The 18,003-nt window shown below is 37.1% G+C and overlaps 1 protein-coding gene across 8 annotated transcripts in view; it reads right to left on the reverse strand.

Annotated features, from left to right (window-relative positions):
• macroh2a2 (macroH2A.2 histone) overlaps positions 1 to 17,793 on the reverse strand; it is an 18,487-nt gene extending 694 nt beyond the window's left edge. The window contains exons 1-10 of one of the 8 annotated variants that reach the window (XR_015505173.1): positions 17,473 to 17,782; positions 10,586 to 10,620; positions 10,307 to 10,488; positions 10,107 to 10,213; positions 5,925 to 6,113; positions 5,734 to 5,838; positions 4,463 to 4,562; positions 4,275 to 4,364; positions 630 to 2,174; positions 1 to 385 (exon numbers count right to left, since the gene is read on the reverse strand). The exon at positions 1 to 385 is cut by the window's left edge and continues 694 nt beyond it. Coding sequence is in view for 4 of the 8 variants with exons in the window: in NM_001025502.1 (NP_001020673.1) it covers positions 2,000 to 2,174; positions 4,275 to 4,364; positions 4,463 to 4,562; positions 5,734 to 5,838; positions 5,925 to 6,113; positions 10,107 to 10,213; positions 10,307 to 10,478 (938 nt within the window). In the remaining 4 variants the exon portion in view is untranslated. Of the gene's footprint in view, positions 386 to 573; positions 2,175 to 4,274; positions 4,365 to 4,462; positions 4,563 to 5,733; positions 5,839 to 5,924; positions 6,114 to 10,106; positions 10,214 to 10,306; positions 10,489 to 10,585; positions 10,621 to 16,793; positions 16,996 to 17,040; positions 17,211 to 17,472 lie in introns of those variants that run through there. The other 7 variants (XR_015505171.1, XR_015505170.1, XR_015505172.1 and 4 more) reach the window with 7 other exon arrangements.
• Positions 17,794 to 18,003: the final 210 nt, after the last annotated feature.

Raw genomic sequence — 18,003 nt, forward strand, 5'->3', positions numbered from 1 at the left:
AGGGAGACAAATCAAAGAGGTTAGAATCTGCCGAGAACGTCTGAACGAAAAAAACATGGTTAACTATTGATCTAATCGCTTCAGTAACGCTGAATAAACTCGGCATCACATTTCATGTTGTTTAAAATGGAGATTCTGATTCTGAATAAACAAAACAAGTCATTTATATCGTTTAAATTCAGTTTTATTTGACTTTATTTTGAATTGATGAGTCAAGAACTCAATAATAAAGACTTTTGTGCGTGGATTTTATTTTCATTACTACATTTTTGACAAATCGCCTAAGCTCGAGTCTTCTGCAGTTAAGTCTATCAGTTTAAGTGTTTAGCAGTTTAATAGACACCCAAGTCATTATTTAATAGGTTTATAGCAGGGGTGCTCAATCCTGTTCCTGGAGATCGACCTTCCTGGAGATTTCAGTTGCTACCCATATCAAACACACCTGCCTGTAATAATCAAGTGGATTTCAGGTCCTAATTAATTGGTTCAGGTGGGTTTGATCAGGGTAGGAGCTAAACTGTACAGGCAGGTAGATCTCCAGGAACAGGGTTGAGCACCCCTGGTATGGCCTACTTTGTACCTCAATGACAAGACAGATCCACACACTGCTGCTAGATGCCGTCACTAACTCTGTTTTGGGCTCTTGTGTCCACAGAGTATAATTGTTCCTGTAATTTAGTGACTCTATTCCATGTGATGAATAAACTACTAGTCAGTCAACTATTCAAACTGTAAAAATATTAAGTGTAAAGGTATAAAAATAAAGTCCAGTTGAATTGAGCAGTCTAATATACTTTAACATTCCACCCTGAGAAAAATCTCATACGTTGCTAAAAAAAGTTGTCACTTTCTTTTCCTTCGGCTTAGCCGCTGCTTTTTGAAAGTTTTAATTAATTATAAAAATATGCTTTTATACATTTGTGATATCATCTAAACGTATGACACTTTCAGATATTGAATTTCAGGTCGTCTGCTTTGATGCTATCATAGCACCACAGTAACATTTTCAAGCAGTTCCAAACACGTCATTCGAAATCTAAACCTTAAAACCCTCGATTGAAATTTATTATATGAAAAAAAATCATATGAATGAAAAATTATAGGAACCCTGATTTATCATTTAAATGGTGATATAGATTGTATTCCCCATGGTTGCTCTAAGCTACAGCATCATTAGCTATGTTTCCATCCAAAAATGCTAATTTACTTTATGCACAAAACTAGAATATCACATAAAAGATGTGCGAATAAAGCTGCGTTTCCATCCAACAAGTCAGAGAATAAAATCATCACTTCCTGATCAACTGGCGCCAAATATCAACAGTAAAAACGTAATTTGCAGATGTATGCAAGCTGCGTCAAATTTTCTTCATCTAATAAATGAAATGCGCCTCAGAAGGCAGTCCTGACATGCAGTGAACGTGTGGTGGAGTGTGAAGGAGTGAGACGCAGAGCACAGACGCTCTTGATTCTGGAGGTCATTATTAATATAATAACACTAATACTGAAACGGTTAAGGCCTTTTAGAATGACCAAAACAACATGTCAGATGTTCTACAGTGTGCTCAGCCTGCTGGTTTGTCCATTCACACACATTTTTATCATCACATGATCACTTATAACAAAATCACATGACCTTTTTTTAAAGCACATACTGGAATTTGTTCGGTAAAAAGTGTTTCCATCGTAGTTTATGCGCATCTTATTAAATAAAAAGTTAATCCTACTCAGTCATGCACATCACATTTGATTTTTTATGCACATCTTGGCATTTTCATCAACTGTTTTTGTTATGTGTATATCCAAAATGCGCATGAAAACAGGTGGATGAAAACGAAGCTAGTGTCACTGAAGGGATTTGAAATATGATCGGGATGCTTTCCCAGTGCTGGAAGTGCATCCGCTGCATAAAACATATGCTTGAGTAATTGTTGGTTCATTCCACTGTGGTCACCCTTTGACGAAGCTGAGGGATAGTGAGAGTGATGCGGATGCTCACCGTCCCGCGGGTAGTGAAGGGAAAGCCACTGATTTGAGCTTCTTCTCCTCGGCCGCAGACAGGCAGTTCTTGACTGTTTTCTCGAGCTGATCCTCGCACTTATCGGAGCCCCACTGCGGGACGTGACAATGGATGATGAAACGCGCTGCCATCCCATTGGCCTGACTCACAGCCACTGCAGAGCACAGGGAATGAGACACACTCCAGTCAAAACAACAGCACTCAAAAACCCTTCAGTTTCCTTACTCTCTCCCTCTCTTGTTTAAACCTGTTTAAATAAGACACACAACACTGAGGGAACACTGAGGGATGATTTTCCTTGTTAAGTTGGGTCTTTGTATAATATATAGTATAATATATATTAAAATACAAGGCATGTGCGATATATGAGGTAGTTTTAAGAGATTTTTACAGTAAAAATAATTAAATGAGTGTTTTTTTGTGCTGCTACCTTGGCCTGTCATAAATAATCTTATTAAATGGGACAGTTCAGACACAAAAATAAGAAGTCTCTCATCATTTACTCATCCTTTGCTTGTCTCAAACCTGTTTGAGTTTCCTTTGTCAAACACAAAGATATTTTGAAGGATTTTGGAAACCGGTAACCATTGACTTCCATTGTTTTTCCTGCTATAGAAGATGATGGTTCACGGTTTCTGACAGAAGATGATGGTTCACAGTTTCTGACACTCTTCAAAATATACTCACCGGCCACTTAATTAGGTACACCTGTCCAACTGCTTGTTAACGCAAATATCTAATCAGCCAATCAAATATATAGTGATCAATAGACATGGTCAGGACGATCTGCTGCTGTTCAAACCGAGCATCAGAATAGGGAAGGAAGGTGATTTAAGTGACTTTGAATGTGGTATGATTGTTGGTGCCAGGCTGGTGTATTTCAGAAACTGCTTATCTACTGGGATTTTCACGCATAACCATCTCTAGGGTTTACAGAGAATAATCCGAAAAAGGGAAAATATCCAGTAAGCAGCAGTTGATCATTCTGTTAACACCACTACCTGAGTATTGTTGCTGACCATGTCCATCCCTTTATGACCACAGTGTTCCCATCTTCTGCTGGATAACACGCCATGTAATAAAGCACAAATCATCTCAAACTGGTTTCTTCAACATGACGATGAGTTCACTGTACTCAAATGGCCTCCACAGTCGCCGGATCTCAAACCAATAGAGCACCTTTGGGATGTGGTGGAACGGGAGATAAATGTGCAGCCGACAAATCTGCAGCAACTGCATGATGCTATCATGTCAATAGGTACTAATAAGGCGTACCTAATAAAGTGGCTAGTGGGTGTATATTCTATTTTGTGTTCAATATATGAAAGAAACTCATATAGGTTTTTAACCAGTGGAGTAAATGATAAGTGTATTCTATATTTAAGGTGAATTATGCCTTTAATGAGAGACTGGCTGATTTATTCACCTAAATGATGCTGTTCAAACATCCAGGCCCAACTTTTTCTAACTGTTTTTATTGGAAAAAAGGAAAAAAGACAGTATTTTGCCTAAAATGTGACACAAAATTAACTGAATGCTTATATGATCTGTATCTTCATCTGTAACTATAAAATAGTAAAATAATACAAATTTTAATAATAATATATTTTTTAATAATAATTGTTAAAAGAATTCTCTCAACTTGAAATTAAAAACTGATTTTATTTCAGCCAATTTAATTAACCTTCTTTTTTTGCAAAGCGAGTAACATACCAACTTGTACATTAAAAAAAACTATTGCAACATTATATTAGATAATAAATCTTGCACATCCACAAATGTTTTCAATATAGTTAAATTACTACTATCAATCTATACACTAACAAACACTGATCAGTCACAAAATTACAGAAATGCTTCCTCACTACTGTCTCTTTAAACTGCTTTTTCAATGTCTCTTTTCAGGCCTGTAAATGCTCACAGTAATATTCCTGATCTTTCCATGGTTTTTCCAAGACGGCTGTTCCTTTTTTTCTCTAATAAAATATTTAAGAAGGTCATTTCCTGTCCTGTTTAAACATTGCTAGAACATACACACTAATGTGAGTCTGCTTTCTGTCTGCATGTGTCAAGGAGAGTGTGTGTGTGTGTGTGTGTGTGTGTGTGTGTGTGTGTGTGTGTGTGTGTGTGTGTGTGTGTGTGTGTGTGTGTGTGTGTGTGTGTGTGTGTGTGTGTGTGTGTGTGTGTATCTTTGTGTGTGTGTGTGTGTGTGTGTGTGTGTGTGTGTGTGTGTGTGTGTGTGTGTGTGTTCAACCTGATGCGACCTCCAAAGGGCCCTGGCTTTTCCTCAGCTCCTTGACAGTCTCTAGGAAATCTTTTCCTCCTGTTTTCTCCAGAGCGTTTCCTGAATCAATACAGTTTATTGGCTTCAGACATAAATACATAAACGTAAGCTTCTGAATTGAACTGAGAGCAGTGGCAATGTTCTTTTAAAGTACTGACCGATTCCCTCTTTCAGATCAATCTCTGCGTTTGTGGGATTGATGATTCCCTCCACTTTGATCGTCCCGATTTTGCTGATTTCACTCTCTGTGAGGGACAGCTGAGAACGAAAAACACACAGTTACCGCTGTTGAGTTCATCTTAAATCACTAGAGTGTTAGAATTTGACGGTCTAAAGTCCATTAAAGTGTGATCCCAATTAAAGGTCAGATAACACTTGGCATTTCTTAACCTGGTGCTCTTAACTCTGGTGCTCCATTCTTGGGGATCACACTTTTGATAAAAAATAAAAAAAGTACCCTCTTTTTTCTTAGTAAAATCAATCAAATTAAGTTTTGTTTAATAATTTAATTTCTACATTATTTTGAAGTTTGAGAGGGTTTCGTGGTAATAATTAATATTTCTGCAGTAATTAACATCCATTTTGCCACACTGATAACAGTGGTGTTTTTGTTTATTTATTATTATTTTAATGAAACTTTTAAAAATTTTAATTATTGCTGCATTTTCAGGTAAAATAGGGACTGTATCATTTAAAAAAACTAACACAAAAGACAGATTAGCACTATGTGGTTGTTTACAAAAAATAAATAAATGATGTAATGACACAGTGTAACCACTAGGTTCTAGTTTTACGATATAAACAAAGCTGCTTGTGAATTCCTAAGTTGTTTAGGCATTACTAACAGGGTTTCTGCAGGGTCTTAAAAAAGTCTTAAAATGTTTTAAATTTCAAAATCTAAATTTTAGGCCTAAGTATTACATTTTCTGAAATATTGTGTTGTAGGTCTTAAATCTTGTTTAAACAGGTCTTAATTTTCCTTTGCTTATGTACTGCTACCCAATCTGGCCAAAACCCATACAATCACCAACAATCATCTCAATAAAACTTTTAACTTTTTATTTAAAAAGTTTGATTTTAACTGTATTTATCATTATGGTTTAATAATTTTCCTTACAATAACATTTGTTATAACGTTATCCATGTATTTACTGCTAAGGACACCGACCTAGACAGATTGCTAAAAAAAAGGGTAATATTTAAAATATTTTACATTTCATTTGTAAAGGTCTTAAAAATGTCTTAAAAAGTCTAAAATGTAACTCTGTAAAACCTGCAGAATCCCTGACCAAGTAATTGTAGATTTGAAGATTTGTAGATTTGTGCAGTGCACTGTTAGTTTCTATATTTATAGTGGTGTAATGGCTCACAAGTCTAATGGTTCGGATCACATTGTGTTTTTTTAGTCACGGATCAGACCTAATTGTACCTTCTGTCCAAGGAACAAGCTCTTCGCTGAGAGGATAGTAAATCCCTCTCCTGGTCCGTCTTCCATCGCGTTGGCATCTGCTTCTTTGTCGTTCTCTGTGCTTTTCTGAAAATGAAGACGTTTTGTTATCTTCACAGTCAAACACCATGCTGTTGTAATCTACCTGTTTATTTATCTTACAATACACTCACTTTGGGTTTGCGGCCTGGTTTTCCTTTGCTCTTTTTGTAGGGTTTCTTGACGGGTTTCCGTTTGGCGCTCTTCTCCGGAACGGCGACCTGAGACTCCACCTTCACCTTGCCTCCTCTCTTCTTGGAGAGCAGCTCAGGGTGAATGCGAGGCAGAACTCCACCATTCGATATGGTCACTCCTCTGAGAAGCTGTTCAATAACACAAACAAGAAAGCAAACTCATTAATGGCACAACTACTATTGTTAAAGTCTGTGTGAAATCAACTTTATTCTGCTAGCGCAGTGTTAGGTGTTAAGGTGAACAATTCATCTGATTAAAGATGACCAAAACAAGCATAAACTTACACAAAAGCCCCTTTCACACAGTGATACTGGTAAATTTCTGGAAAACTTCCGGAACGACTTTACCGGTATATTCAAAAAAGCGCTGTTCACACAGGCGAGGACGTTACGGAAATTTTCCGGAAAAGAGCATTCACTCATCCATTCCAAAATACCGGTAAATTCTGACATCATTCACCACAAATGAGCTTTAAACGGCTGCGCTTGTATTTGTAAACATTTGACTAAATTACAAACTCTGTGGATGATCAATATTGTGAACAACTTTCTCAGGATCACTTTCGCATGTCGAGATGTTCATAATATGTGCGTGTGCAGGCGCTCACAGGCTGTTTCACAGGCACACGCAAAGCTTCAAGGTAAACAAACAGCGGCTTATCATCTCATCGATGATTATTTACACAGTTGGTATTAAGAAGAACATATAAACGTGATCTGACTAACTTCTAGCAGCTAAATGTGTCTGGAAAAATATTCAAAGGCTTTTATTCTCATAAACCGCGCGGATGTAAATGCGTCTGACTGTTGTGATTGGCTAAAGCAGACGTCTCACGTCAGTACGTTCTAGACGTGCACGCGCTTATTACGGCAATCTTCCAAGATTTGCATTCCGGCAAATTGCCGGTAATGTTACAACTTCTCTTTCCGGAAAATAGCCAGAACGAATTTACCGGTATTTTCAAAAAGGGCCTGTTCACACATACAACCTTTCCGGAAAATTGTCGGCAATTTTCCGGAAAGGTCTGTATGTGTGAAAGGGGCTAAAGTCTAAGCGTTTGTTTCCATGTTTGATGCACAATATTCTTAACCACGCCCTTTACCGTTCATTTGCTATGAGGGAATGATGTGCAAAAAGAAAACCCCGCCCCTACTCACTATTCTGTTTCAAGCACATCAACATACTCAAATAAAAGACTCTGAAACATTCGATAGGCACTGACCTTTTTTTTTAGCAAATAAGGGGTGTAACCGAATTTCGTTTTTCAGGTCTTTACGTAAAAAATGCTTAAACCAGTTCTAAAACTTCTAATTTGATTTATCTTCATTTTAACCAATAAATATCGATTCTTAAATTCAAGATCTACTTCAGGGTCTCTGCAGATATCATAATGTTAAATTTAAGACCTTTTAAGACCTTTTTAAGATTATTAAGTATTAAATTTAAGACCTATATCGCAATATCAAAAATACGCGAGAGAAAATGTAAAAGCACAAAATTAGGGGTAAAATAAAGTTATTTAAATTGAACAGTAGTAAAGTCAGGTTAAATGCACCATTGACGAAACGGATTAAGGCTTTTATTCTTGACACGTCCACCATTGAGATATTTTTTTTAAATGACAGGGGGCGGTCCAAAAAAACAGAAAGTAAAATCAGACGAATAAAAAGATAATCATTATCATTGAAGATGTTTTTGGGGGCCTCTTTTTTGTTTTAACAAACTTATCCCTCATAGTTTTTCCAAAGTTTTACAAAAACTTTCCTCCTTTCCCATGGCTGTTGCAATTTTTAGCCAATAACTATTGGTCATTCTGGCAAGCAGAAATGTAACTGTGATAGAAAATAGGTAAAAACTTGATTAGGTATTATAGCTTACTGTACTATTCACTCTTCAAATAAATCCCACTATCAATCCCATTTTATCACTAAAATAAAGTGAACTAGTGTCTGCTGTACAGTGTTTTGTGAAGTAAAGTACTTCAATTACTCTGTTGTGGTAATACTATAGTTGCTATGGTAACACAACAAGTGTATTAAAAACAAACTACCCAGTGCTTTAGTTTTTTTACAATATAGGGTATATTTTTCTACAATTCAACACACTTTACTGTAGTAAAACTACACTGTATCTTATTTTATCAGTTCACTATTCTTAATACTACAGTATACTGAAGCATCTCTGGAAAAGCACGAAAGGAGTCCGACGGAGCGAGAGCAGATAATTCGCACGTGAGCAGCTAGTGTTTTGAGAGCTCGCCAGCAGTTTTGTCCATGAACAAAGGAAACCGGCGCGAGAGCAGAGATTCGCTCTCTCGTATTAAAGCGCTCCCGACTTATAAAACTGCGCTTGCGACATTTGTCAGTGAAATAACGGCATATTCTGCCACCCGAAATCACGTCGCGCGCACTCAAAGCAAACTTCCGCAAACACAGCGATGATGTCACATTCGCCGCGCGCACTGAGTTTAATATCAGAAAGCTGATTGGCTATTGCAAGTTGACTTTTTTGTAGTTGTAATACCGCAAATTACAATTGGACTAGTGAAATAAGAACTACAACACCCCAAAAACCTAGCAACACAACAAAAAGAATTTAAATGAGCATTAGATGTAGCGTTAAGCAGGTCGCACACCAGAAGCGCCGCTCGGCGGCGCGCCACGCCGCGCTATGCATTTTAGAATTCTAAACAAAGTTTTCTATCAGGATACACACACCGGCACCCGGCCACGACTCAAGACGCAGTTTATTTTTCAGCCGCGCCACAGAGCGCCATCTGATTAGTTTCATGTTAAATATCATTCGAATGTGCGTGTCTGGTGTGCGATACTTTAAACTGTCTTGTGCGCGCTGTCGCGGTGCCGAGCGGCGCTTCTGGTGTGCGACCTGCTTTACATGGACATCGCAAAAATAAGACCTGTGCAAAAATATTTAAGACCTAGAACAGCAAATTTAAGACTTTTTAAAGCCATAAATTATTATTTTTTTAATTTAAGACTTTTTAATACTTTTTGAGACCCCGCGGGGACCCTGTACTTTTTAGTCTGTGCTGCTTAAGTTACGTGTAAATAAAACAAAAATACACTCTTCCACTGCATGGAACGGCACATTTCAGTTTGGTATGTTTCACTTTTGGATGCTTTTTTTGTGTTCCTTACCTAGTATCTATGATACGATACCTTGAAAAATATCAATATTCGTTACCATTTCGATACTGCGAGAAAATGCTAGCCACTGATTTCCATATTATTGTTTTCCTACAGGGCGACGCAGTGGCACAGTAGGTACTGCTGTCACCTTACATCAAGAAGGTCACTGGTTCTATATCAACAATTAGCTGGAGTAGATACATTTCAATTAGATATAGACATTGAAGTAAAAACTACCTTCTATAAATGATACTCTTTTATTAATTTCTGTGTTGGTTTTTAAATATTAAACAGCAATTCAATTTTGTTTGAATTGTAGTCTTGAATATTATAGTAATGTGCACACAATAGGGCATGCGTGGCCATTTACTGCTATTAAAGAGACAGTTTGCCCAAAACTGAAAATCCTGTCATCATTTGTTCATCCTTTACTTCAGGGGTCATCAATCTCGGTCCTGGAGGGCCGGTGTCCCTGCAGGTTTTAGCTCCAACTTGCCTCAACACACCTGCCTGTGAGTTTCAAGTATACCTAGTAAGTGCTTGATTAGCTTGTTCAGGTGTGTTTGATTAGGGTTGGAGCTAAAATCTCCAGGAACAAGTTTGGTGACCCCTGCTTTACTTGTTCAAAACCTATTTGAGATTCATTCCTCTGTTGAACACAATAGAAGATATTCTGAAGAATGCTGGTAACTGGCACACATTGACTTCCATAGGAACTTTTAGACTTTAATGGATGCCAGCAACCAGCATTCTTCAAAATGTCTTCTTTTGTTTTGTTGGAAACAACAGATTTAGAATTGTATGAAGGAGAATTAATGATGAGGTAAATTCCATTTCTGGGTGATCAATCCCCTCTATGTTGTGTCTTTGGTAGGCTACAGTAAAAAAGAAGTAGTTGTTTTTGGAATTAAAAGGTGTGCTAAAAATTAACCCTAACCACCTTCAGTCTCATTTGAACATGCAATTAATTACCTGGTTGAGTTCTTCATCATTGGCCACTGCCAGCTTGATGTGTCGTGGAGTGATTCTCCCTTTTTTGTTGTCTCTTGCTGCATTTCCAGCCAACTCCAAAATCTCAGCTACAAAAACATCAATGCAGCGCATCACAAATCTCTCAAAATGACAATAATGGGCAGACCGTTACGCTGCGGGTGTGCTTTCTGGATTCCTACCTGCTAAGTACTCAATGACAGCTGCCATGTAGACGGGGGCGCCCATGCCAATACGATACTTATGGGTTCCTGTGCGCAAGTAACGCATCATTCTCCCCACAGGAAAAATGACTCCCGCCCGGGCGGAACGGGACAGCTTGGTGATCTTTTTCTTTCCTCCTCTGGCTGACATCCTGCCTTTGCTGTAGTGAAAAATCAATCATCACCATCATTTCTACGTGAAGGTTACAGTTCGATCGGCTACATGTTATCTAAACATTTGTGACATGCGCAACCCACCTCCTCTAGACTCACAGTGCCACTGGATGGAGTACCTACAGATGAACCGAGACAAAATGATTCATTCGTTAACGTCTCTGAACTCAACAGTCTCCATCTGCTTCAACAGATGACGATCACACATACTCTGCTATCAGCGTTAATGACTGGAGAAACACGGCTAATGTGTAAACACTTTTCAAAAGGAACAGATTTATGGACACAATTTTAAGCTAAATTGGGGAATTTTCACATCGCTGGATTTCATCAGTACCTACTGACGGTTCAAGTTTGGTTAACTTTGATGTGCTAATTTGTGTGATGCAAAGATAAAGCAAATCTAAACAGCATAGACATCTTGACTGAATATTAAAAAAAAAAAACACACACACAAACTGGTATCCCTTATGAAAATTAACCATGGATTTACTACCAACAATATATGGCTGATTCCAGCGTTATGGACGTGACATTTGCAGTAAAAAAATGAAACGTATATTCTCAGAGAAGGTATATGTTAACAGTATATTGAAATATATGTTTATGTTTTTTTTACCCCTTGACCATGGAGTTCAGACATCAAAAAAATATCAGTCTATGCAGGTGTTTTATATTTAAAATGACGGCAAAATGAATGCGTTACGGACGTGACAAAAAAAAGACATGAGTTTTGTGAGTTGACATACTTTGTGAAAATTCTGTGAATGAAAATGCAGAAGCCAAAAAAATATATAACAGTCAAAAAAATAAGGGTTGGCTCTGCATGGAACATATATAATTAATTTTATTTAGTTTTTCATTTTTGCATTATTGTGGAAAAACTATCGTTACGGACGTGACTTGTCTTCGTTACGGACGTGACTGCTGTGAAATTGACAGTTGACACATTATGAAAATCAGATAAATGCTTTCAAAACTTGACCAAAGACCTATTTGTGGATATCTGTTGGGTGTGTAAACCAATAAACTCGAACCTCTGAGACATCTGAATGGTAAGGTTGCACAATTAATCAAACTTAAATAGATATCACCTTGTTATATTTAATTCGTATTATGGCATGTGTGTTGTTAAAGGTTAACGCACGTTCGAATGTTCAAAACTCAATTCGGTAACAATGTTGCATGCTAACATGGTGGTTTTATACTCTGAATAATATAGAATTGATAATAAACATAATCAGCTATAATGGGCCTATAGCAGGCTCCTAAAGTTAGTGTTTCCAGACAAACCTGAATTAAATCATTGCCCGACTGTTGCGCAAGACCGTGTCTACGTGGAGAATATTTAAAATCTAGTTTTGTCACAGATATGGCAATATTATATTTGACAAAGTTTATTTTAGTTTATTCTAGTTAATGTGTTAGTTAATGGAATAAATAATTTAATTTCTCCACTCGCGCTTGCTTTCTTTTTCTCGTCGGCAGTCACTTCAGGACAGGTTGCAAAAAGTTCATACGCACCAAGGTGAGAGAGAAAACTTTAAAACTTAAGAAAGGTTTTGTGTAGGCTATGTTAAACAAGCATAGAAAAATAGTCATTGGTTGTAGGCATGTACGAAGGATGACTATAATGTTTATATTTTTAGGCTATAGTTTATAACCGATTGTGTAAAATATTGAATTAAATATTTACAGCTGCAGGTCCTATCGATTTTCTAACAAATTTAATACTCATATAATGTAGTTAAAGCTTAGATCAATATCAAGATTTTATTCTTATTTTATTCTTATTCTTATTAAAATAATTTTAATAAGCACTCAAGCGCATTTGCCGGGTGCTGGAAATCTTTGAAAATGTTTAAATTTTAATGTAGGCTATAGCCAATTTTCAAGCTTTGAAAGTGCTTAGATTTTGGATAAAGGGCTTGGAAAATGAATTGTGTCGCTTTGATAAATTTATCTTTATAAATAGTTATTTAATTAATGAAATAAAAAACATATTTATGCTCTGCATGAAATGAAAACTCCGCTGTGGCCGTGCGCATCTTGAGCAGTGGGAAAAGACCAAATGCATGGAGGTTATTGATTATGCGCCTTGCGCGCCTCGCGTGCCTCGCGTTTTGTCATTGCGCGTTTTGTCATTGCGCGCTTTGTGCGCTCCAGAAGAAAAGCATGTTACCTCAGTGGCGTCTTTCATTCTTCAATCAAACGAAAGCAGAGGCGGGGTTTCCTTGGAGGTGACAGCAGTGTCAAGATGACTACGGCGAACTTTTTGATGACGGAGAGACTTGTGGTCGCTGTTTTTAAGTCATCCAAAGTTGTATGACTTTACAAATCTTGAATTTCATAATGTTATTTAAAAAATTCAATTATGAAAACATTGACAGCAACACTCGCGCACAATAGACCAGCTGATTCAGTTGCTATCTATAGTGACATTCAAAAGAGCACCGTGCTTCTTTTCAACATAAAATGCATTGCGGAGCGCCTCACGTCTCTCCAATGAAGAAGCGCGTTCGTTGTGATCGGCTTCTATGAGCAACACATATTTGTTAACTCACATGACAGTAACACGTGCAAACACACGTGCTTACAGATGTTTTTTGCCAAAAAAGCAAAATGAAAGAAGGATATTCTGGCCACAGTTTGACACAGGAGTTGACGAACCAGCGCTGATCCTGGTCGTCTGTGCTGCCTGGAGCCGCGTCATAAACTCAACTAGGCATATTCATGATTTAATGCAGACTACAATCAACAAACCACCCTTTTTTCCATTTGGAAAAATAACAGTTATTAATAGTTCTTATATACATTTTAAATAGCCTAATCTACAAATCAAACAAAGACAAATATTTTATGATAACTTCGCACCAAACTGATGCTTTCATTTTACAGCTTATAAAACATGTATGCAAATTAATGCAGTATCACATGTAAATAACAAAATTGTTATATGCTTAGCCTATACTTTACAAAATGTATAGGTTCAAAGCCTTATGGTTCATTGTTATCTTTCACTATAGGCAGAGCGTGCGCACATGAACCGCAAGTAAGACGGAGGAAATAGGTTAAGTCATAATCATAATTAAGATATAATTTTTAAACTAATGACATCTATTAAAAATGTTGACAGGTTTTGTAATATTATAACAGCGAAGCATTAATTGAATGCATTTTTTTTTGTAAGGTAGCCTAATATTTAATTGACGGAAAAAACACGATTGGACAAACAGCCTATGCCGGTTCTTAAAAAGGATTCAGTTAATGTTTTCGTTTTGTAATCTTAATTTGTCATTTAAGTGAAAAAGATCTAGAGCAGGATTTATTTATTTATTTATATTTTGTTAGTTTATTCAGTTTTTCTATGCTGCTAAAAAACACTGCAGGTGCGTGAAGATGCTCGTTCTGTATGCTGTTCGCATGTTAAAATAACCTAAATCAGTATTTTAAAATGCAATATTTAATGTGTCAGACAAAATAGGCACGTCAATTTTTTTTATTAAATAATATTTTGATATTAATCTGTTAACGGTTAATATTCGGTTAACCAGCGGTTGTTTGTTGGCAAAATGAATCGAAATCAGCATTCCTAGTTTGGCATAAATTGTATCTCAACTATTTGATCTATTATTTGACAGTCAGTTACCCTATATCTACAAAAGAAACAAGAAGTGCTTCAACACAAGGTGCTGCATCGCAAAAACACCAAAATTATGCGCCAATTATGGCAATATGTAAAATGTTGTTTTCTTATTAAACATTTATTTCTGAAATGTTACTAAAGTGGTTTATAGTTAAATGAAATGTTCAGTTCTTGATATAACATATGGATGTTATGTAATGTAAGTCAGTAATTGTAATGCAGCATCATAATGAACAAATATGCGCTAGTCATTGGCTTATATTAATAAGGAGTTCAACAATGGTCACGTCCGTAACGCAAAATTGTGGTTGTTTAGAGCAAAGACCTGAGATGAGTTGGCGATCATAATTAGTATGGACATATTTTGGCTTTGTATACAAAGTTTCATTTTATTTGTTATAATATTTATTCCACAATATAAACTTTTTCATTAAATCGTTACGGACGTGACACGTGACCGAAGCTGCGTGATGTCTTAAATATGTAGCTCATAAATCAAAAGGGCAATAATGTTATGAAAAAGTAAGGATAATTATTTATACTACAGACTCCAATCCTTCTGCAGAATGATTACTGTTAACATAAAGCATGGAAAAGGTGAGTCTTTAACCCCTTTTTTAAAAGCACGAAAAGTGGTTGGATGATAATGAAAATTACCATTGGCACAATCCTCATATTTCATGGATAAACAAAACAATTTCATTAAAAATTCAACAAGAGCAAATCATTACAATAAAATATAGACCTTAATAAGCAAATTGAAATAGGTTTTGTTATTTTGGTCAAAAGTTTATTTTTTCATGATAAGGTTGACATTTTCATGGAATTGCTCATATATTTTGTAGTTATATTAGAGTAAACACAAAATAAACATGGTTTTGCTATACTAAACATAAGTTAGCTATGGAATTTGTAGTAAAACAGTGGCTTTCCTGTAAGCGTACCCTGAAGTGCGTTTGATTCTAATGATAACATTTACACCACACAAACTTCTATGCTCACTTAGGTGTGAAAATCAAAGTGAAATTTCTGTTTTACTCTATCCGCTTGTTAAGTGTGACGTCACGCGAGGCGGCTCCCGGGTCCAAGAGCTCTATTCAACTGTACGGGGACACTCATGAAATGGTAATTATAAATCGAAAATCACGATCGCAATATATACATCCATGCCTAATATCCAATAGGCAGAAAGTGATCATTTATTTTTTTTTAATTTTTAAAATTTTGGTATTTGTTATACAGCAAGCCCAGAGATTGTTGTGTACACAAAGACTTTATATAAAATGAACTTTATTGTGTTATATGAATTAAAAGTGATCATAAACAAATAGTTTCTCAACTCAAATGAGTGGCGGCTTGGACCTGGAAACAGTATTACATACGTCACCAACACATCATCACTTAACAAGCGGATAAATATTGTTATTTACTACAACATCCTTATAATAATAAGGTAAGTTGGTTTTATATTCGCACATTGGTTTATTTAGAAATTTCTATATTGTTTACAATGTTACTTTGAAAGTAAGTGTGTGTGTGTGTGTGTGTGTATATATATATATATATATATATATATATATATAATGCAAATATGACTTCAAAACAACATTAACACTATCTAATTGACTGTGAACAATGTTGTACTTTAATAGTCATTGGCTGCTTATATGATTTCCCTATAGAATTTGCAAAGAATACTTTTTGAAAGTATGTTAAGGTGAATGTCTGAATATTCGAATATAAAACAAACTTTACCTTTATGTGCAACAAATGCAAAAATGTATAACATTAAATTAAATATGTAATAACAAGCATAACTTAAACTGTAACTTTCATCGATAATATAATTAATAATACTGACGTGTTGCTGCTAGGCAGATTGTTTTGCTAGCCCAATCATCTTTTGATTTCACATTTATTTAGTAATTAAGCAAATTATTAGCATAAGTCAAGTTACTTTCTCTCTTTTTTGGATAAAATATAACCTGGATATGTTCTTCTATGTGTCATCTTGAGATTCGCTCATATGAAAATGATTAATAAGCAACTCTTCAATAAGGTGTTCGTCGGCTTTCAAATATGCTGACGTATTCACAATGTTTTAATTATTTATTTTTGTTACTTGTTTTTTTGTTGAACAGAAGGCATAAAAATCACACTATTGAAGCCCACACAAATATGACACAGGGTCTGTCGATGGCATTCGGGCTGTGAAGGACCGCGTCGACAGACAAGGGCTCATTCGACACAGCCTGCAGCGACCCCGCACTGCCATCCCAAATTAAAGGCGCAGCGCATGTTTTAAGATAAACAGCGAACATTTATAAGCAGAGCGCGATTCCTCCCCCCTATAAAAAGTTTCGTTACAAATATATGTAATAAAAGACCCGCCTCCTGCCAGCGGCAGCACGTTAACACCATTATATTCAGTCAGGATGCGGTACGTGATCGAGAGGCCGTCGCCGAATCTGCGATTCAAAGCGTTTGATCAAAGGCCTCGCCTTAACTTCGCCGCTTTTCCGTTAAACGCGCGAAAAAACACGGACAGGTTTGTTGTGGGAACACATTAGGTCGTGCACAAACACATATTCTCGCTTTTTAACCCCGCTCCTCCCACATCAGCTCACCCCCATTTTGTTTTTTTACCTCGCTGCATTAACATACAGTAAAACAGCCGATCTACATCTCGTGATGCGGTTCGACGCGGCGCGACAAATGTGGAGCGTTGTGTTTTTATAATCAACGCATCTGAAAGCGAGCAGCGTTCGGCTTTGGCTTTTTCTGAATGCGAACGCCGTCGTTCCGTCGCGCGCGTCGCGTACAGTGAGCTCGAGCTGTATTCGCATGCATCGCGCGCGCGCTTATCAAGCCAATATCTCGTGCCAATATTTACCTGTTTGTTTTCTACAAATGCGTCATGTACGACATATATCTGTCTTCTGACAGGCGCAAATAAGGAGGAGTTCCTGGTCTTCCCTGTCCTTGTGCGCTGATCCTGTCTGCTGTTCCTTAAAAAAAATAGAGAGAGAGAGACCGCGAAAAACTACAGCAGCCAGTACCACCGTGTTGTCGATGGAGGCAGGCTTTAGGCTACTGCTGCTGCTTCTCATTTAAAATACATTACATTCAAGAGCCCGAGTACACTAGAGCGCGCCCGACGCAGGTCCAGCAAAACGCGCATATATGCGAGTATGGGACATGATGTGGATGTGAAGCATTATAAACCCCCATTTCTCATCTAAGAGGCGGTTGAGAGCAGCATGCAGAAATAATTGGAAATAATTGGTCACAGACAGCTGCAGGTGTCTGAGAGATTAATACTTACTGTACAGCTCTGTCTGTTTTCACCTGATCTCTACGCGAGCGCGCGTTGATCTTCATTCATGTTCACATGAATAGACCTGCTGTCGCTTAATGAACTCAGTCTGAGCAACACTTCAAAATGCACCTCCGCACGAGCGCGTTCCCCTGAGTGCTGCACTTCTGAATCAGCCTATACTCGGTGTGAGCTGTGATTGCTATATCTGCTCAGTTTTATATTTGAGTCTCCGTTTAATACAAAGTCTGATAAAGGTCGAATACTGGTCTCTTTAAATGCCTGCAGAAATTCGTGTCTGCGAAATCTGTGCTGGACTAAACTGGTTCTGCAGAGGGCAGTAATAGATCAGAATTGAAATGTGTGTTCGGCCTATTGTCCGGTAGGGGGCGGTGTTGTATTATTTTGGGTTTATTTCCCCAGCAACAGTCAGACAGGGACAGATGTTGCGGGGGGACGAACATTGTGGATGTGCTTTTTGTGTACTTTAATATTTGCGTAAGTGACTGTTAAATTGGTTTTAGTAGTCAACTGAAGGCA

This window comes from Danio rerio, chromosome 13 (assembly GCF_052040795.2).
Source record: "Danio rerio strain M-AB ecotype USA chromosome 13, GRCz13ab, whole genome shotgun sequence".
Classification (NCBI taxonomy): domain Eukaryota; kingdom Metazoa; phylum Chordata; class Actinopteri; order Cypriniformes; family Danionidae; genus Danio; species Danio rerio.